This window comes from Trachemys scripta, chromosome 3 (assembly GCF_013100865.1).
Source record: "Trachemys scripta elegans isolate TJP31775 chromosome 3, CAS_Tse_1.0, whole genome shotgun sequence".
Taxonomy (NCBI): Eukaryota; Metazoa; Chordata; order Testudines; family Emydidae; genus Trachemys; species Trachemys scripta.
The window spans coordinates 114992609-115014033 of NC_048300.1; the positions used below are offsets into that span (position 1 = coordinate 114992609).

At 42.4% G+C, this 21425-nt stretch overlaps 1 protein-coding gene across 1 annotated transcript in view; it reads left to right on the forward strand.

Moving 5' to 3' along the window:
- The window catches only part of MAN1A1 (mannosidase alpha class 1A member 1), a 208750-nt gene that overhangs the window by 79651 nt on the left and 107674 nt on the right, over positions 1-21425 (forward strand). Inside the window, exon 3 of the mRNA XM_034765788.1 lies at positions 4273-4388. Within this exon, the coding sequence (XP_034621679.1) occupies positions 4273-4388 (116 nt within the window). The remainder of the gene's footprint in view (positions 1-4272; positions 4389-21425) is intronic.

Here is a 21425-nt window from a genome sequence, read left to right on the forward strand (position 1 = left end):
TAGGGGTCCACAAATGCAAAAAAACCACCACTTTAGAGGTATTAGCTGTATTACAAGAGGATTAACACAGGGAGAGGTATTGCAATGCAAGTAGAGGAAAAGCCCATCAAAATGCACAGAAGGAAATCAAGATACAAACACTTTCTTCCCTGTAAGTGGAGCTAAACTATTACAGAATTCACTATAAGCAGGTTTCACAGTACTTGGTTATTAAATGTCTCTAGAACCATAACATGATATGATGTGACCTCTTATCTATGTCTCCTAGTAGATTTCCTGAGCATGCTCCTTACTTTCTTGTATGATTTTGTTGACTTAGATCATAGTGCATCATTCCTGAACTGCTGTCCTGCAGCTACCACTAGTGTACAATGTCTTGCATTTTGTATCATGCTTTACATTGCAAGGACATTTATTGGATTTAGATAAGCACAAGTTACTTTATTATGTTAAAGAGACACTGTCAGCTTGAATTTGAGAAAGGGGTTCCATGCAGGGGTTGTGGGAAGAGGAGACGCCCTTCTGGTTTCAAACCTCAGAAACAGCAGCAGTTCTGCTGTATTGTTACTGGTAAACATCCTCTTGCAGGCTCTAGGGCTGAGTGAACATGAGCTCTCCAAGTGGAGTGCTAAGGTGAAATTATGCTAGTGCCTGACATGGGGTGAGATATTTGCAGTGTTATAGCTATGCTAATCGTAGAATATTATAGAGGTATGGGTGAAGTAATATTTTTTTCTTGATGAAACTTCTGTTGGTAAAAGACGGTTCTTTTTCAGGGAAAGGTAGAGTGTCACAGATAAATACAAGGGGTGGAACAGATAAGAAGTTAACATGTTGCAAGAGACCATTCAGGGCGAAGTGCAATAGATTAGCAGCTGGCAATCAACATCACAGTGCAAGTGGGTAAATGCATGGTTCTGACAAATGCACAAAGAAGATAGTTAATGAAGTTAAATTTTTTTCCTATAACCAGTTAGAGTAAGTAAGGTGTCACAAGTAAGTAGTAGTAGAATTAGTGTGTTCTTCAAATTGGCAGCCCCGTCGTTTCAGTACAAAGAGTCAAATTGCTTATCTGTTTCATGAATAAGCAAGAGACTTGAAGCTCTAAATTCTAAAACAAGAAACCAAAACTGCAATTAGTACTGCAGTTCAGCACAGGAATATAGTATTGCTTTATAGTCTTAGTACAAACCCACATTGCTGATTTATTTCTATGCTAGTTAAACATTTCAAAAACAGTATGTCAGTGTTAAAGTTACACTGGCAACTAAATACATATTTCTAAAAATTAGTTATCTATTGTTGACTCAGCAAGATGAATTCACAGGCAAACTAGTGTTCTCAAATGTTAGCCAGTACATCTAGGTGCTTCTGCACACAACATACAATTAGATCACATATGTAAATTAAAATAAATTTAAAATATAAATATTAAACTACTGAGTAAATATGGCTTAAAATAAGCATGCTTATTATTGACTAATATTCTTTGTGATAAGAAGCAGCATATAAACAGTTTGGGACTGAAATAACGTTTTGAAATGGTTATCAGTGAAAGTGGAAGTTTAGACTAGAATGCTGCTTTTATTATTACTGCTATTATCTGTATTACCATAAGACCCAATCATGGACCAATACCTCATTGCAATAGGCACTGTACAAACACAGAACAAAGATAGTTACTAGCCTGCATTATAGAGCTGCTTCCTCAGTCTGTTAAAACCTTTTTTATATCCATTGCTAACAGTGCCTCCACTTGGAAATGCTTGGATATTCTGTTTTTGCTCTGTTAGTTTTCCAGTAAGTATTTTAATAGTTTCCAGTACTGTTTCTCAGGATTTTAAGCCCTCTTCTGTTCTATAAGTACTTTGTTCACTGAGTCTTTCTGATTTGATTTGGTGTGGTGTGTATGACCCTTCTCGTGAATTCCTCTCATCTTTGCTCTACCTAACATTTTTAATTATGGTAATCATTTAAAATACAGTTTTCTAAAAGCAGAAGTTCCCTTACAGCAGTAGTAAACTGCAGCTAGCACTGAACTGCATGCGTGCGTGGCAGGCCTGCTGTGATAGCAGCACTGACCTTGTGTTTCTTGCTTCATGGGTGTTGGGCTCCTGCCAAACTTCCTGCCCATCATAAAATCTTGCGGAGGAGTAGGATTTACAAATACACACTCTGGAGCAGACAGTTGGATCAGAGATACTACAAGTCTTAATTTGTTTAATATTCAAATTAAAAAGGAGATTTTTATTCTTTGCTTAGGTTTTTCTATCGATCCAAGTTTTTATATAGTGCTCAATCACCATATCAGTGCCTCCATAGAGTATCTGAGGAGTTGTCCCCATGCCCTTGTGAACAGACACTAAGCATATGTGTTTTGCAGGTGAATGTGTGGGCTGGCTAGCCTGGCACCAGCTGTGCCATTGTGGCATCCTCCGTGTGTGGGCTGTGGCTGTGATGGAATTTATTCAGGACTGTACACTCCATTTGGAGGAAGCTTGAGACAGCCTAAAGCCGATAGCAAGTAACTCAGGTGGCTTCCTCCCCCTGCCTCACCAACCCCACAACAATGTGATTGGTTCATGAATCTTCAGGGAAAAGTCAGTGGCAGATTTTAAACACTAGTGATGTATTTTGTTTTGTGACAAAACAAGATAGATACTTTTTTAAATTGAAAGTTTGTGATAAACTGACTTCTTTAAATCCCCAAAATCAAGGAGGGTTGCAGCCTTCATGAGTCACCAGAACTAGTTCTAGAAATACCATCTAATACCTCGTTTGGTTTTGAATTGGAAGATGAACTGGTTAACATGCACACTTAAGTGAAGACAAAGATGAAAAAAACTATCTGTATCCATCTGTCTTTGGTAAAAAGAAGAACAGGATGCATATGCATATGCATCCGAAGAAGTGGGCTGTAGTCCACGAAAGCTTATGCTCTAATAAATTTGTTAGTCTCTAAGGTGCCACAAGTACTCCTGTTCTTCTTTTTGCGGATACAGACTAACACGGCTGTTACTCTGAAACCTGTCTTTGGTAGTATACTTAGATTGTAAGCTCGTGTGTGTGTGGGGGGGAGGGGGGGGGACGACGACTGTATTTTTGTTCTGTTTGTACAGTGCCTCGCACAATGGGGCCTGGTCCATGAGTAAGGCTCCTCGGAACAGTAATACAAATAATAGTAGGTGAGGTCACTTGAGGTCCAGGCAGGGCCAAGTGGAATATAAACAAAATTCACTTAGAGAAAGGATGTTCTTTTGATTGCAGTATATGATTAGAAGAAGAGTTAAAGGGTCTATTCCTTGCTTTGTCAAGCACTCCTGTGTGACTCTAGAAAATGAGAATAGTATTCCCTAACTCTTGATGTTGTGAAACTTAGTACATCGTTAATAGTGTTTCAAGATCCTCAGTGGCTGTTTAGTATTATGCACTGAGTGTGCAAGACAAAAACTGACTGACAACCCAAAAAAACCCTCTGAAATAAATTTCCACAAGTATAACATTAACTGGTATTACAGTGGTGGTAGATGTTAGTTATGTACTTTTGTCGTCTTGTACATGGAAAAATATTGTTAAAGCTTGTTACTACTTGAAAGGACATTATCAATTATATTGGGCCCAAATTTTAGTGTGTACAATACAAGTAGCCTTGGCAAAATGTGATTTAAAAAAAAAAAGTCAATTGATAATAGGTGTATGTTTAAGCATATGTTTTTTTAATTTTTGTCAAATTCAAAATTTCACAGCTATAGGAAACTAGGGGGGGAGGGTCCGACAATAATTAAATGACATTAGACACTGAGATTCAAAAAGTTACTTTTATAACCATTAAAACAAAAAATTGTCAACATCACATGTAAAAATATACAAAGTAAATATCCTTAAATCAAACTAAGCTTTCAAGCAGCATTTTTCTTTTGCCAATCTGTAAATTTCTGCAATCCATGGAAATGTTTTTCATCATCTTCAGTGTTTACAGTGAAATAGATATTTGCTGACATGACATTTACGGATGAAAATCTAATCCTTCCAAGCCAAAGTATTAAACACAATCTCCCCGCCCATCCCCAATCCAGTAGAAAAGTCAATGAAACAAACATTCCCCTACAGTATTTGAAACACAACATTCGTGTTTTGCTCAGGCATGAGAATCAAAATGAACTGACTAGAAACTAGTTGTCCACTTGTTTGTATGTTAATGTATTTTTAACCAGATTTATTTGAAGAAATTACTATTAGAGAGGATATAATTATATTTCCATGTGTTTTCAGGTAACATTCAAGGAGCAACAATAGTAGATGCCTTGGATACACTGTATATCATGGAAATGAAAGATGAATTCAAGGAAGCCAAAGAATGGGTAGAAAAGAACTTAGATTTCAATGTGGTAAGTATTGGGGATTATTTTTTTAATTAAATGTTAGTGCATAATGATCTGAGAACAGGCCCCGTTGTGTTAGGCACAGTACAAACAGACTAATAAATAATCCCTGCCCCATAAAGCGTATAATCTAAACAGGCAAGACAACATAGGAGACAAAGATGTAACCTATAGTCAGAATGAACGGAATAATCACAAATGGCATGTTAGTGCCACAATTTTGGGAGGTGGGGTATTTTTTGAGTGGGCATGTGTGAGGAAGGGACTAGCTAAATGGAAGGGAAAGGGGACACTGACCTGTCACTGCTTCTGTGCAGTCAGCTTCTCTTCCTAGAACTAATGTACTGGTCAAAGCTACTTCATAGATGTGAAAAAATAAAGTATATTCAAAAAGTACTTTTGACTTTTTGACAGTACAGTTGACTGACAATACAGTTTTAGGCCAAAATGGTACCCAAAGTTGACTCCTATATCAAAGTAATCTAATTTTTTTTTTTCAAAAGGGCTGAATGCTTCAAGTTCACATTAAAAGTTAGTAGGAGTTGCTACTGGGAACCTTTGGCAATCATAGAATATCAGGATTGGAAGGGACCTCAGGTGGTCATCTAATCCGACCCCTTGCTCAAAGCAGGACCAATTCCCAACTAAATCATTCCAGCCAGGGCTTTGTCAAGCTGGGCCTTAAAAACCTCCAAGGAAGGAGATTCCACCACCTCCCTAGGTAACGCATTCCAGTGCTTCACCATCCTCCTAGTGAAATAGTGTTTCCTAATATCCAACCTAGACCTCCCCCACTGCAACTTGAGACCATTGCTCCTTGTTCTGTCATCTGGTACCACTGAGAACAGCCAAGCTCCATCCACTTTGGAACCCCCCTTAAGGTAGTTGAAAGCAGCTATCAAATCCCCCCTCATTCTCCGCTTCTGGAGACTAAACAATCCCAGTTCCCTCAGCCTCTCCTCATAAGTCATGTGCTCCAGACCCCTAATCATTTTTGTTGCCCTCCGCTGGACTCTTTCCAATTTTTCCACATCCTTCTTGTAGTGTGGGGCCCAAAACTGGACACAGTACTCCAGATGAGGCCTTACCAATGTCGAATAGAGGGGAACGATCACGTTCCTCGATCTGCTGGCAATACCCCTACTTACACAGCCCAAAATGCCGTTAGCCTTCTTGGCAACAAGAGCACACTGTTGACCCATATCCAGCTTCTCGTCCACTGTGACCCCTAGGTCCTTTTCTGCAGAACTGCTACCTAGCCATTCAGTCCCTAGTCTGTAGCAGTGCATGGGATTCTTCTATCCTAAGTGCAGGACTCTGCACTTGTCCTTGTTGAACCTCATCAAGTTCTTTTTTTTGGCCCAGTCCTCTAATTTGTCTAGGTCCCTCTGTATCCTATCCCTACCCTCTAGTGTATCTACCATGCCTCCCAGTTTAGTGTCATCTGCAAACTTGCTGAGAGTGCAGTCCACACCATCCTCCAGATCATTAATAAAGATATTAAACAAAACCGGTCCCAGGACCGACCCGTGGGGTGCTCCGCTTGAAACTGGCTGCCAACTAGACATGGAGCCATTGATCACTATGCGTTGAGCCTGACAATCTAGCCAGCTTTCTATCCACCTTACCGTCCATTCATCCAGCCCATACTTCTTTAACTTGGCGGCAAGAATACTGTGGGAGACGGTATCAAAAGCTTTGCTAAAGTCAAGGAATAACACATCCACTGCTTTCCTTTCATCCACAGAGCCCGTTATCTCCTCCTAGAAGGCAATTAGGTTAGTCTGGCACGACTTCCCCTTGGTGAATCCATGCTGACTGTTTCTGATCACTTTCCTCTCCTCTAAGTGTTTCATAATTGATTCCTTGAGGACCTGCTCCATGATTTTTCCAGGGACTGAGGTGAGGCTGACTGGCCTGTACTTCCCCGGATCCTCCTCCTTCCCTTTTTTAAAGATGGGCACTACATTAGCCTTTTTCCAGTCATCTGGGACCTCCCACGATCGCCATGAGTTTTCAGAAATAACGGCCAATGGCTCTGCAATCTCATCTGCCAACTCCTTTAGCACCCTCGGATGCAGCACATCCGGCCCCATGGACTTGTGCTCGTCCAATTTTTCTAAATAGTCCCGAACCACTTCTTTCTCCACAGAGGGCTGGTCACCTTTTCCCCATACTGTGCTGCCCAGTGCAGCAGTCTGGGAGCTGACCTTGTTCGTGAAGACAGGCAAAAAAATCATTGAGTACATTAGCTTTTTCCACATCCTCTGTCACTAGGTTGCCTCCCTCATTCAGTAAGGGATCCACACTTTCCTTGACTTTCTTCTTGTTGCTAACATACCTGAAGAAACCCTTCTTATTACTCTTAACATCTCTTGCTAGCTGCAACTCCAAGTGTGATTTGGCCTTCCTGATTTCGCTCCTGCATGCCTGAGCAATATTTTTATACTCCTCCCTGGTCATTTATCCCAGCTTCCACTTCTTGTAAGCTTCTTTTTTGTGTTTAAGATCATTAAGGATTTCACTGTTTAGCCAAGCTGGTCGCCTGCCATATTGACTATTCTTTCTACACATCGGGATGGTTTGTTCCTGCAACCGCAATCAGGATTCTTTAAAATACAGCCAGCTCTCCTGGACTCCTTTTCCTTTCATGTTGTTCTCCCAGGGGATCCTGCCCATCTGTTCCCTGAGGGAGTCAAAGTCTGCTTTTCTGAAGTCCAGGGTCCGTATTCTGCTGCTCTCCTTTCTTCCTTGTGTCAGGATCCTGAACTCGACCATCTTATGGTCACTGCCTCCCAGGTTCCCATCCACTTTTGCTTCCCCTACTAATTCTTCCCTGTTTGTGAGCAGCAGGTCGAGAAAAGCTCTGCCCCTAGTTGGTTTCTCCAGCACTTGCACCAGGAAATTGTCCCCTACACTTTCCAAAAACTTCCTGGATTGTCTGTGCACCGCTGTATTGCTCACCTAGCAGATATCAGGGTGATTAAAGTTTCCCATGAAAACCAGGGCTGCGATCTAGCAACTTCTGTTAGTTGCCGGAAGAAAGCCTTGTCCACCTCATCCCCCTGGTCTGGTGGTCTATAGCAGACTCCGACCACGACACCACCCTTGTGGCTCACACTTCTCTACTTTATCCAGAAACTCAGGTTTTTCTGCAGTTTCATACCGGAGCTCTAAGCAGTCATACTTCTCTCTTACATACAATGCAACTCCCCCACCTTTTCTGCCCTGCCTGTCCTTCCTGAACAGTTTATATCCATCCATGACAGTACTCCAGTCATGTGAGTTATCCCACCGAGTCTCTGTTGTTCCAATCGCATCATAGTTCCCTAACTGTGCCAGGACTTCCAGTTCTCCCTGCTTGTTTCCCAGGCTTCTTGCATTTGTGTATAGGCACTTAAGATAACTCATTGATCATCCCTCTTTCTCAGTATGAGACAGGAGTCCTCCCCTCTTGTGCTCTCCTGCTTGTGCTTCCTCCCAGGATCCCATTTCCCCACTTAGCTCAGGGCTTTGGTCTCCTTCCCCCAGTGAACCTAGTTTAAAGTTCTCCTCACTAGGTTAGCCAGCCTGCTTGCGAAGATACTCTTTCCTCTCTTCGTTAGGTGGAGTCTGTCTCTGCCTAGCACTCCTCCTTCTTGGAACACCATCCCATGGTCGAAGAATCCAAAGTCCTCTCGGACACCACCTGCGTAGCCATTCATTGACTTCCACGATTTGACAGTCTCTACCCAGGCCTTTTCCTTGGACAGGGAGGATGGACAAGAACACCACTTGCGCTTCAAACTCCTTTATCCTTCTTCCCAGAGCCACGTAGTCTGCAGTGATCCGCTCAAGGTCATTCTTGGCAGTATCATTGGTGCCCACGTGGAGAAGCAGGAAGGGGTAGCGATCTGAGGGTTTGAGTCTCGGCAGTCTCTCCGTCACATCGTGTATTCTAGCTCCTGGCAAGCAGCAGACCTCTCGGTTTTTCCGGTCGGGGCGGCAGATAGATGACTCAGTCCCCCTGAGGAGGGAGTCCCCGACCACCACCACCCTTCTCCTCCTCTTGGGAGCGGTGGTTGTGGAACCCCCATCCCTAGGACAGTACATCTTTTGCCTTCCAATCGGTGGCATCTCCTTCTGCTCCCTTCCCTCAGATGTGTCATCTAGTCCACTCTCCGCATTAGTACCTGTAGAGAGAACATGGAAACGATTGCTCACCTGTATCTGTATAGTTGTTGCAGAGAGAGAAGATTAATCAGGTAGCTATTTTAAAAAGTATACTTGAAGTCTTCATTTGAAGTCCTGGGCTAACATTCTACAAATTTAGTTTTTGAACTCTGCCATTTCACTTTCCACAGCTATCAAATTTGTTTTCTTTACATACATAACCTAGTAAACAAGGGTAAAATGAAGAAACATATAGCACTTAAAAATGGCTTTATGAGGCAAAACTCTTAATTTCTCTTTGTCTAGGTATCTATATGGCTCCCATCATCAGAGTATGGCAACATAGTTTAACTCGGGGTAGGCAACCTATGGCACGTGTTCCGAAGGCGGTACATGATCTGATTTTCAGTGGCGTTCGCGCTGCCCGGGTCCTGGCCACTGGTCCGGGGGGCTCTGCATTTTAATTTAATTTTAAATAAAGCTTCTTAAACATTTTAAAAACCTTATTTACTTTACATACAATAGTTTAGTTATATATTATAGACTTATAGAAAGAGACCTTCTAAAAACGTTAAAATGTGTTACTCGCACGCGAAACCTTAAATCAGAGTGAATAAATGAAGACTCGGCACATCACTTCTGAAACGTTGCTGACCCCTGGTTTAGCTAAATTAAATGATGCTTTCTATAAACTTGTAAAACTAAGGATGTTCATCTGTTTTATTTGGCTAGTTTTAGGTTTTTCTTTTTCACTGGATAGTCTTACTGATACCAAATTTATTAGTGCAGCCACTTTGAGATTAATCCATCCAAATAAATGATATTGCAAAGCAAATGTGTATGAAGAATTGTATGAAATTGTTTGATTAGTGGAGCTACAAATGTTAAGCTAAAAGACTAAAACCGAATATAGTTTGTTTTTATTGCTCAGAATACGCTCTCAAGCTTCTGAGAACGCCAACTGTTGAATTCTCTACAAATTTGGCTCCTATGGTGAATACTGACTTTCTTGGTATACTCAATGGTTTGAGTCCTGCCTATAGTTATGGCACTTCCCATTAGCCTTTTTTTTAGCTAGACCATCTTCTAGTTTTCCCAGTAATATAGCAATCTTCAGTAAAATTACTTTCTTGAAAAACAGGGCTGTTCTTATTCTGAGATTATTAATTAAATGGAGAATGGTGTCTATGCTGAAGTTTAGTTAAACTAGCAAATGAAAATGTCTTGTTAATGTTAGATTTTGTTTAGTAGTTTGCCAAAATAGGCTCAAGTTGGTATACTTTAAATGTCTCACTTAAAAGTGGTTTTCTTTCGTTTAGTTTTGAGGATGAATAGAAATAAAGTATTTCAAAAGGTCAGGGGAGATCCTAAGGATACATTTATCATGGGGTGTAATAAATTGTTCTCCCATCAAAGTCTATTGGAAGGAAAACAAGCATGAAAATGAAATATTATGAATGGCATGGAAGTTCTACATGTGTGCATTGGGGCTTGAACAGTTATGAGTAAAAAGGGATTTATACTGATTTCTTATTAGTTGTATAATATCCAGTTTGTCAGTTGTGCCACAGGTGTGTAATATTTTTGATCAGTAATATAGCAAACCCTGTAATTTAATTTTAGTAGATGAAGTATGAACAGGGTTTTATTTACTTAATTATTGGTATTTGGTTTGAAATGCGGCAAGCTATTGAAAAATTGTAAGCAACAGTCTGTCACCATCAGTTTTATTTTTATAGTAGCCTTAGCCATGTAGGGCATTTTTAGTGAGTGAACTGGAATTAAAGAAAAAAAGTTTTTGTCATAGTTTTTCTAATGAGGGGTAAATCCTTCCCTACTTCCTCAGATCTGTCATGAGCGATTACTCATTCTGACTGAAGAAGGGTGGATGAGGCTCAGCTCTCCTCAGTCATCCCAAAGGGCTAGTAAAGGAAACAATATTGTATGGTTTCCCTCAGAGGGCCTAAACATATTGTCACTGCAGTTATTGGCTCCTACCAATCTGGTACAGGGTTAATCACAGGTTGTCATCCACGAAAACACAAACGACTAGTTCTTAGAGTGCTTGTTCATGTCAATTCCAATCATGTGTGTGCGTGTACACGCACACACATAAGATTTTTCCCCTAGCACCATCCGTCGGGTCGGCCTGGGCACCCTGTGGAGTTGCACACCTTGTGTTTAAGGTTCCTCAGGGAGAGTCACCAGAAGGAGTGGTGCCAGATCTGCTGCGAGTTTCGCCCTAGGACTTTGAAAAACAAAGACTAGCATCTTAAAGTCTTTCTTATGGAGGCTGCGCTCCAGCCCCAGTCAGAACCCGGATCGGAAGCACTTCAGGCTGCAACCCTCTCCGCGGTTCAACCACAGAACCGGCAGGACGATTCCTAGAGGAGGAACAGTCACGGCAGGAAAAGATAGCACCTGTCCTCAGGCCAGAGCTCTGGCCAATCCAAGTCATCTTTGGGCCAGAAACAGCCCTTTTGAAGGTGCACACGAGGATGGCGCACCAGTGCATGGACTGGATCCAACCCATCTTACTTTCTCGTCCTGACTATCCCCTTTCTACCCTGTGTGGGGTCATATCACATCAAACCGATGGGTGTTTCACACAGTAGAAAGGGGATACTCTCTCCAATTCTCGGCCCTCCCGCCCTTCCATCCTCCTTCCCCATCCCTCTTCAGGGACCCTTCTCCTGAGCAACTCCTCATACAGGAGGTGCAGTTGCTCCTATAGCTGGGAGCAGTGGAAGAGGTTCCTTGGGAGCTGAAGGGCAAGGGCTTCTATTCCTAGTATTTCCTAATACTGAAAGCCAAAGGTGAGCTCAGGCCCATCCTAGACCTGTGAGAGCTCAACAGGTTCATGAAGACATTCCTCATGGTCTCTTTGGCCTCCATTATCCCTTCCCTGGATCTAGGGGACTGGTATGCTGCCCTCAACTTGAAGGATGCATACTTTCATATAGCAGTCGCACCATCCCACAGAAGGTACCTCAGGTTTGTGGTGAGCAACAACCACTACCAATTCACAGTCCTCTGTCAATGGCTCCTCGAGTATTTACCAAGTGCATGGTAGTCGTGGCCACATTCCTACACAGGCGGCAGGTACAAGTCAACTTCATAAGAATGACGTTCAATGAACTGGGCCATCTCCTGAACGTGGGGAAATCTACATTGTCCCTGGTTCAGCAGATGGAATTTATAGGGATGGTACTGGACTCGACACAGGCCAGGGCATACCTCCCGGAAGCAAGGTTCCAGGCCTGGGGGATATCATTTTAAGTCTTAGGCAGTTCCCCACCACCACAGCAAGGAATTGCCTGAAACTCCTGGGACACGTGGTCACTTGCACCTATGTGGTGCAACACGCCAGGCTCAGACTCCAGCCGCTTTAATCGTGGTTCGCCTCAATGTGTCGGCCGGGTTGGGACAGCTTGGACAGGGTCGTGACTCTGCCTCGCCTGGTCCTTGACTCCTTCCTGTGGTAGTTTGATCTGCAGATAGGTGTGCAGGGGTCCCCTTCACCAGCCTTCAGCCATCCCTCTTGCTAGTGATAAACATGTTAGCCTTGAGCTGGGGAGCACCTCTGGGAGACCTCCAGACACATGGCCTCTGGTCTCAGGTGGAACTCGCTCTCCACTTCAATGTCAGAGAGCTCAGAGCATGACAGACTTTCTGAGCCTACTTGGCAGTGAGATGTGTATCAGTTATGACTGACAACAGCAATGTTTTATATCAACAAACAGGGGGGTGCACACTCCTCTCTCTCCTGTGTCAGGAAGCCCTCAGGGTGTGGGACTTTTGTGTGGAGCATTCGATATACCTGCAGGCATCGTGCCTCCCTGTAGTACAGAACGAGTTGGTGGACCGTCTTAGCAGGTCATTCCATGGCCACGAGTGGTCCCTATGCTCGGATGTGTCAAACTCCATCTTACAACGGTGGGGCTTTCCCCAAATAGACCTGTTTGCCACGCAACTCAACTGGAAGTGCCAGCAGTTTTGCTCCTTCCTGGATCATAGCCTGGGCGTTCCTCCTCCCATGGGGAAGTCATCTCCTATACGCATTTCTGCCCATCCCTCTTATTCACAAGGTGCTTCTCAAGATACAGAGGGAAGAAGCTTCGGTGGTATTGATAGCTCCAGTCTGGCCCCGCCAGCACTGATACACATTTCTCCTGGAAATGTCCGTGGAAGCCCCAATCACCTTGCCGGACCCGGTTAGACAAGTCCTCCTTGGCAGTAGAAACCTTCCATCATGGCTACCTACCTGGCCAAATGGAAGAGATTTTCAATCTGGTGGCTCAACACTGTGTCTGACGCTCGCCTCCATACCACTTATACTGGACTACCTTCTCCATCTTAAGTAGCAGGAGCTGTCCATGTTGTCAATAAAGGTTCACTTGGCTGCCATCTCTGCCTTCCATCCAGATACAGAGGGTCGGTTGGTCTTTGCCAACCCTATGGTCAGCTGTTTTCTGAAAGGTCTCAACAGGCTATACCCACACTTCTGACAACCAATCCTGGCCCGGGACCTTAATCCGGTCCTTTCCAAACTGATGAGGCCTCCCTTCGAACTGCTGGCGACTTGCTCCCTGCTCTACCTCTCGTACAAGGTGGCCTTTCTGGTAGAAATAACCTCAGCCAGGAGGGTGTTTGAGCTCAAGACCCTAAGAGCCTCCTTACACAGTGTTCTATAAGGACAAGGTTCAGATCAGGCTACACTCAGCTTTCCTCGTGAAGGTCGTCTCCCAATTTCGCGTCAACCAAGACATCTTCCTCCCTGTATTCTATGCTAAGCTGCACAAGCAGCAGAGAGCAGAAGCTTCACTCATTGGACATCCACAGAGCGCTAGCCTTTTACACTGAAAGAACAAAACTGTTCCAGAAATCCATTCAACTGTTTATGGCCGTGGCACACAGGATGAAAGGTCTTCCAGTCTCCTCAACGAATTTCGTTGCGGATCATGTCCTGAATTCATGAGCACTAAACCTGGCAGAGGTGCCTGCCCCTCTGCTCATAGTGCACTCAAGCAGGGCACAGGCTTCTTCAGCAGCGTTCCTGGCGCAGGTTCCCATCTAAGAAATAGGCAAAGCAGTGATGTGGTCATCTATACATACCTTTACATCACATTATGCTATTACCCAGCAGGCCAGATATGACGTGGCTTTTGGTAGAGCAGTGTTCCAGTCAGTGGATATCTGAACTCCGACCCCGCTTCTGGAATTCAGGCTTGGGAGTCACCTGATTTGGAATTGACATGAACAAGCACTTGAAGAAAAAACAGTTACTCACCTTGTTGTAACTGTGCTTCGAGATGTGGTGGTCATGTCCATTCCAATACCCACCCACCTTACCCCTCTGTCAGAGTAGCCGGCAAGAAGGAACTGAGGGTGGGGACAGGTCAGAATGGATCTCTGTTGAGCGCCATGAAGGCGTGACTCCAGGGGGTCCCCAGACCAACCCGACAGATGCTGCTGGGAAGAAATCTTGCAGCTGCTGTGCATGCGTGCACACCTGATTGGCATGGACATGAATAACACATCTCAAATATCAGTTATGAGAGGATGAGTAACCATTTTACTTCTAGGCTAGTTATCCACAAATGCGTTAAATTAAATTAAGCCTGAAGATCAACTGGTCTTCATAAAAGCCAGAAAGTAGATGGGTAGATGGAGATGGTAATTGTTAATATTGCATAAAAGGCAGAAGTGTTAAATAAATATTTGTTATGTATCTGGAAAGAAGCAGGATTAGGTGCCTGTATTGCGTAAGGATGATGAAGTATTTTCCCATACATTAGTAACTGTGAAAGATGTTAAGCAACTACTAGGGAAGGGATATAATTAATGCCTGTCAACATGGTTTTGTGGAAAATAGATCTTGTCAAACAATCCTTACTTCATTCGTTGAGACTTGAAGTTTGGTTGAATAAGGTAACTGCAAAGATGTAATATACTTTGCCTTTTGTAAGGCATATGACTTGGTACCACATGACATTTTGATTAAAAAACAAAACAAAACCCTATCACTATGATATGAATAAATCACATGTTAAGTGGATTAAGAACTGATAGTACTCAAAGTAGTTGTCATGGGGAGTCATCAGTGAGTGGGGATGTTTTCTACTGGAGTTCCGTAGTGATCTGTACTAGGCCCCACACTATTCAAAATTTTATCAATCGTCAGGAGTGTTGTATGTAAGACACGGAAGGTAACTTTCACTTCGCTTGGCAGTGGTAAGGTTTTAGCAGGAGTACTGTAGCCACTTTTGGTCACCATATTTTAGGAAGAATGTGAACAGATTGGAGAAAGTCCAGAGGAAAGCATCAAAAATTCTAAAAGTTTTAGAAAACCTGACCTATGAGGGAAGGTAGGACAAGAAGTAATGGGCTTAATCTGCAGCAAGGGAGATTTATGTTATATTAGCAAAAACATTCTAACTGTAAGGATTGTTAAGCACTGGAATAGGCTTCCAAAAGAGGTTATGGAATCCCCATCATTGGAGGTTTTTAAGTACAGGTTAGACGAAGACCTGTTAGGGATGGTCTAGGTGTACTTGATCCTACCTCAGCTCAGGGAGGCTAATGGCCTCTCAAAGTCCCTTCCACCCCTACCTTTCTGTGATTCTATGATTAGCCATTGGAACAAACTAACACAGGAAGTGGTAGATTTTCCATCTCTTGATGTCAGTTAAAGATTAGATGCCTGTCTGGAAGAGAGGCCTTCCCAAACACAAGTTATTGGGCTCAATTCAGGGGTTAATGGGTGAAATTGAATGGCCTTAAATATATGAGAGGTCAGATTAGACTTTCTAAGGGTCTCTTCTGGCCCTCAACTCTATGAATCGGTTAAAAGAGAGATTGGCAGGAGGTAGGGAGGCTCTTGCTTGAAATTCCAGGCCACGCCGATTATATGAAAGGCCTGCCTGGGGATACAAGCAGAAACTTTCTGAGGCTGAGGTCTTAGGCCAGGCCAGGCAGCAGGACTTAATTTACTATTCTGATATTGAAATCTGTGTATATTTTGAACAATACTTGCATCCCTGAGGAATAGGACTGAGAAACTGACACTGATGGGCGCTTCTTTGATGTACTGGTTGAGAAGTTGACCACCTAGCTTACACACGTGTTGAAACTAAGGCAGAGTGAAATGCAGAGATAGGATGACCCTGCTACTGAACTGTTAGAATGATCAGTAACCCAAATTAGCAAATGAACAATATTTTAAATGTTGTTGATATATTATTGATAATATTCAATATTATTATTTATGCTGAAAGTGTGCAAGACTCTTTTTGAAAAGTTTTGGGTCCCTGCTCTCAACAACTGGCTCCTATGACTCCACAGTCCTTTGCCCAGAGAATGTGTTAGAGGGATGAGGTCTAGAACATGCAGGATGTTGGATTATATACTAGCAGGTATATGGTTCCTTGGCTGCTCCAACTTGCACAGGAGCCTTGGTAAAGCATTGGTGAGCCATAACTGTAATAACTGATTGCTGATTCTCAGCTTCTCCCTCTTTCCCATTTCCTGGGCTGCCCGAGGTTGCTGTGTAAGGCACAGATGTCATCCTTGGCTAGGCATTCTGACAGGTTGAAGAAGAATCATTGGAGCTCCTTTTCTCCCTGGGGACATCACAGCCAGAACTACTACCTTTTCCTTTCACCCCTATGATGCAGCTGAAAGCCAGTGGGGAATAGCTGAAGCTGAACAGCAATGATAGCTGCTCTGAGCCCTTCCGGCTTTGAGCAGAGCTGCTATAGGGAAGCAGTGCTCATTTAGGGAAATGGTGCCCCCTAATATCTATCTTTAGTGGCAGGCTGATTTACTTAACAGAGGGGACCTTGAGGGCCATGGTTTATAGTCTCAGAAGCCTCAAGTGGCCTAGGCTTGGGCTACATGTTGGGTGCCACTGATCTAAATAGATGACAAGCAGATGAAGAATGGACGAGCCAGTCTAATCAAACAAAATCTTGGTGGTGATAAAAATGCCTTCTAGGTCTATGTATTGTTTTAATTACTTCTTGAAAGAAGTATTTCCCCCCAGTCATTCTTTAATGAAGACCATCAATATCAGAGAAGACAGTGGGAGCCACGGGGACTGAGTCAGCAAAGAAGCTGCAGCATGTTGCATGGACGAGGTGCAGAGAGAACAGGTGACAGAGGGGGAGTTAGGCATGTTGCTTTGGCAGACCGAAGTTAGGAAGTAGGTTGTGCAGATCTTTGAAGGAAAGGCCAAAGGACTCAAATTTGATTCAAGGCTAACATGTAAGATAAAATGCTGTATTCTATAATTGAGACTCATACTTTCTTGCCTAAGATATATCTGCTCACCTTAATAGACCACAGGGTTAGCTCCCTTCCAAAATAGCAGGAATACATCCATGTTACTCTGTTGGTGTAAAACTCAATCACTATAGAAATACATGAGAATTACTCCTGTACTATCTAAATCTCTGCTACACAATTCACAAAAGAACCTCTGCTCACTCTACAGCGATTGTCTTCAGATCTGCTCCCTATGTTGGTATTAGATCAGCGGTTCTCAAACTATGGATCGGGACCCCAAAGTTGTACGGGACCCTGTTTTAATGGGTACGCCAGGGCTGATTTAGACTTGCTTCAGCCCTAGGAGGTGGAGCCCAGGTTACAGGCTTCAGCTTTGGCTCCCTCACCTGGGGCAGTGGGGCTCAGACTTCAGTCTCCCTTTCTGGGGTCATGTAATAATTTTTGTGGTCAGAAGGGGGTCGCACTGCAATGCAGTTTGAGAACCCCCGTACTAGAGGGATCTGATCCGTAAATTCAGGTTGCCTAACACTTTCCATTGTAAAGGATACTTGCAACTTTTTTTTGTTTTGAGAACTCTCTTGCTTTTGTTTGCAACAAACCTTTGTCATTTGTCAGAGGAGGAATGCTCTTGGTCTGGGCTGGCCTTGACTTGCCCACCACTGATTCCCCCAGCACCTGGACCCAGTGGTCGGTCCTTTCTTATGGGATGACAGCCTTTAACTGTTTTCAGGTAATGAACTGTCTGTGCTGTGGGGCTGAAGCTTCAGGGATTCCAGCAGGTTCTTTAAGCTGTAAAATCAACTGCTCAGAAGCTAGGAAACACCTGTGCAACCATAAACCTCTTGTTCTGTCCCTTCTGTGTATTCATTATGATACAGTCTTCAATTACATGATCACATACATTTTCCAGGGCTGCCCGGGGGGTGGGGGGGGGGGAAGTGGGGCAATTTGCCCCGGGCCCTGCGGGGGCCCCCATGAGAATATAGTATTCTATAATATTACAACTTTTTTTTATGGAAGGGGCCCCTGAAATTGCTTTGCCCCAGGCCTCCTGAATCCTCTGGGCAGCCCTGACATTTTCTGAGAGGACTCAGTCTCATTTAGTTCAAAGGATACATACACAAGGGAGCAGAACTAAAGTCACACTGACAACTGTAAATATTGCATTTCTTTTTTGCTTTTCTGACAGGTTAATGGTTAACACTGAATAAAGATTGACGGATTGTGGAGATAACTGATAAAATAATCCCATTTGCTGTTTATGCTAGATTGGATGGCTCCCTTTTTATAAAGAGTTTGTGCTTTCACTCTTCTGCATGGTTTTTATTTTAGTTGAAAAAGACCTTAGTTGAAATTGTACTTAACTTTAAAATGTATTCATCCTACTATTTGGCACTTGATGTACACACACAGAATACTGAAGATATTGCATTTTATTTTTGGAATAAGAGAAGACAGTAAAATTGCTTTTGTTAGGATTTTGCTGTAAAGGTTCCTCATTCAAAATATTTTTCCTTTACCTTGCAGCAGATATTTTTGCGTGATACCATATTTTTCAACATGGTGTCTCTTTTTGCCCTTCTGGTCAGACAGATTGTGAGATAAGGAGAGGTCTTCACCATGTGTACTTGCTTATTTTGCTTTCATATCCTCTTTACTTTGCACAGTTGGCTGCACTATAAAATATCTGGCAACAGCAGTGCAATATGTAATGATAGTAATAGACTAACATGTAAAGACCCTAAAAGCTTGTAGGTTTTGTTGATGCTAAAGTTAACAGAAGCTTGCACCTCACAATCAAATGTGGGAGGTTTCCATCAGCCTTTCTTCAGAGCACGATCATTGCAGTGTGAACTTGCCAAGGACCTGCCAGATGCCTTCCTGTAGCACAGCAAATGGATTGCAAGCAGCTAGTGTAACAGTATCTTCAGAAATATACCTTTTTGTATTTGCTCCTTATGCTCAGTTGTAGCTGAGAAGAAGTTTGTGGAGGCTTTGTTTTTAATTGTATGAGTGTTTGTGAGGGCAGTGTACTTTCCTTTCATTAAAGAGATGTAAGGGAACAGAACAATTTACTTCTACCATGTGTGCTTCTTGTTTGTTTCACCTTGCTTTGAACAATAAAAACAGGCTTATCAGTGCTGCAGAATATGTATTTAATAAACAGATGCAATGTCTTCCTTAGTCGGCATACAGTTCCCAGAGTATTTGCTGCTGCTTGGCAAAGCACTAAACAGGACCAGGGTGAGATAAGACAAGTCTTTCCAGTGTGGCTAATGCATTAAAATACACTTTCCAGTAGACAAGTTCAGGAAACCAGAGTCTGAATATTTTTATTGAAGTTTTTGTTTAGAATGAAATCTTTAAATGAGCTTTATCTTTAGCCAGTCAACGAGGCACTGCTGGTACATTCTGCATTAGGCTGGTGAGGATAATGAAAAGAATGGTATGACAAAATGAAGTTGGGAGAAATACATATTCATATGTTCTGATGAGGATAACTTAGCGTCTGCTCTGCATAGTTTTACAAAGGGAACATCAAGGATCAATTTCTCCTGACCTTAAATGCGATTATTTTCTTCCTAAGGAAAGAAATGAGCACAAATCCAGTTACTTCTCCTCAGGGATTCTAATAGGATGGTATAATACATTAAACAACTTTTCAGACACCCTTTTGAGTGATCAGTTGGAGGTATAAAAGAGGAAGGGAAGACAAGGGCACATGATCTGAGGACCAAAAATAAGAGCCATCCTTTTGGTATTTGCAAAAATGAGGAGGGGAGGGGTCAGCCCTAACCAAAGAGGCCTTTTCTGCTGCTTTACAAATCTCTATATTATCCACCTACTTTGCCAAGGTGAAACTATCTTGGCATAATGATCTTAAGAATAACTATCCTACTAAAGATGCAGCTCTCAAAGCTACACTCCATGAAATGTCTGGCTCCTTCATTTGTTTCATATGCTTCAGTGGATTTGAATCAAGAATATAGTAAGAGTTAAGATTTCAAACAAAGCTGCAAAGAGAGGTATGTGGATGCAGTTTTGTAAATCTGATAACTTTCAAGCAATTGTTATTTTCAAAAAATGAACTGGATCTTCATTTGGGCAAACATTCATAATGGTGGTGGAATCACTGCAGATGGTTTGATAGTAAAATCGTTTATCTCAATTATGTGATAAAGGAAGATATTGAACAGAACTGGACCCAAAACTGATTCCTGCAGAATTCCACATGATATGCCCTTCCAGTTTGACTGTGAACCACTGATAAGTATTCTCTGGGAATGGTTTTCCAACCAGTTTTGCACTCACCTTCTAGTAACTTCATCTAGGTTGTATTTCCCTAGTTTGTCTGAGATGGTGTTGCAAGACAATATCAAAATCCTTACCTCTACCACTCCTCCCCCTCCCCCCCATCCACAAGGCTTATCCTGTCAAAGACAGCTATTAGGTTGGTTTGACATCATTTGTTCTTGACTAGTCTCTAATTCCCCAGGTTGTCCTTATTTCCTGTTATAGATTGGTACTATAGTTGTCATTTTCCAGTCCTCTGGAATCTCACGCATCTTCCGTTATTTTTCGAAGATAATAGCTAATGGCTCAGATATAGCCTTTGTCTACTTCATGGGTACTCTAGGATGTATTTTATCAGGCCCTGGTGATTTGAAGACATCTAACTTGTCTAAGTAATTTTTAGCTTGTTCTTTCCTTATTTTACCCTCTGAGCCTACCTCATTTTCACTGGCATTCACTGTTAGATGTCCAATTGCTACTATTTGGTGAAAACTGAAACAAAAAAGACATTTAGCACTTCTGCCATTTCACATTTTCTGTTCTATTATTATCCTTTGTAATTTGACCTAGTTTCCACTTTTTGTAGGACTTATTTGCGTTTCAGATCATTGAAGATCTCCTGGTTAAGCCAAGCTGGTCTTTTGCCATACTTCCTGTCTTTCCTATGCAGTGCCGTAGTTAGCTCTTGTACCCTTAATAATGTCTCTTTGAAAAACTGCCAACTCTCTTGAACTTTTTTCCCTTAGACTTGCTTCCCATGTGCTCTTACCAACCAACTCCCTGAGTTTGCTAAAGTCTACCTTCTTGAAATCCATTATCTTTATTGTGCTGTTTTTCCCTCCTGCGATTTCTTAGAATCAAGAACTTACCATTTCCACTCAAGCTGCCTTCCACTTTCAAATTCTCAACAGTTTGTCTAAATGAAATCTAGAACAGCCTCTCCCCAGTAGCTTTCTCTACTTCCTGAAATAAAAAAATTGTCTCTAATACATTCTGAGAACTTGTTGGATAATCTGTGTCCTGCTGTGTTACTTTTCCAACAGATGTCTGGGTAATTGAAGTCCCCCATCACCAGCAAGTCCTGTGCTTTGGATGATTTATTTTTTTTATTTTTTTTTTATAAACAAAAAGTCTCATCCACCTCTTCTTCCTGGTTTGGTGGTGTGCAGTAGACCCCCTACTGTGACATTACCCCCTTCTTTTTTTTTTTTTTTTTTTTTTTAAACCCTTTTATCCTTACCCAGAGACTTTCAACAAGTCTGTCTCCTATTTCCTTCTCAACCTCAGTCCAAGTGCATAGATTTTTGATAT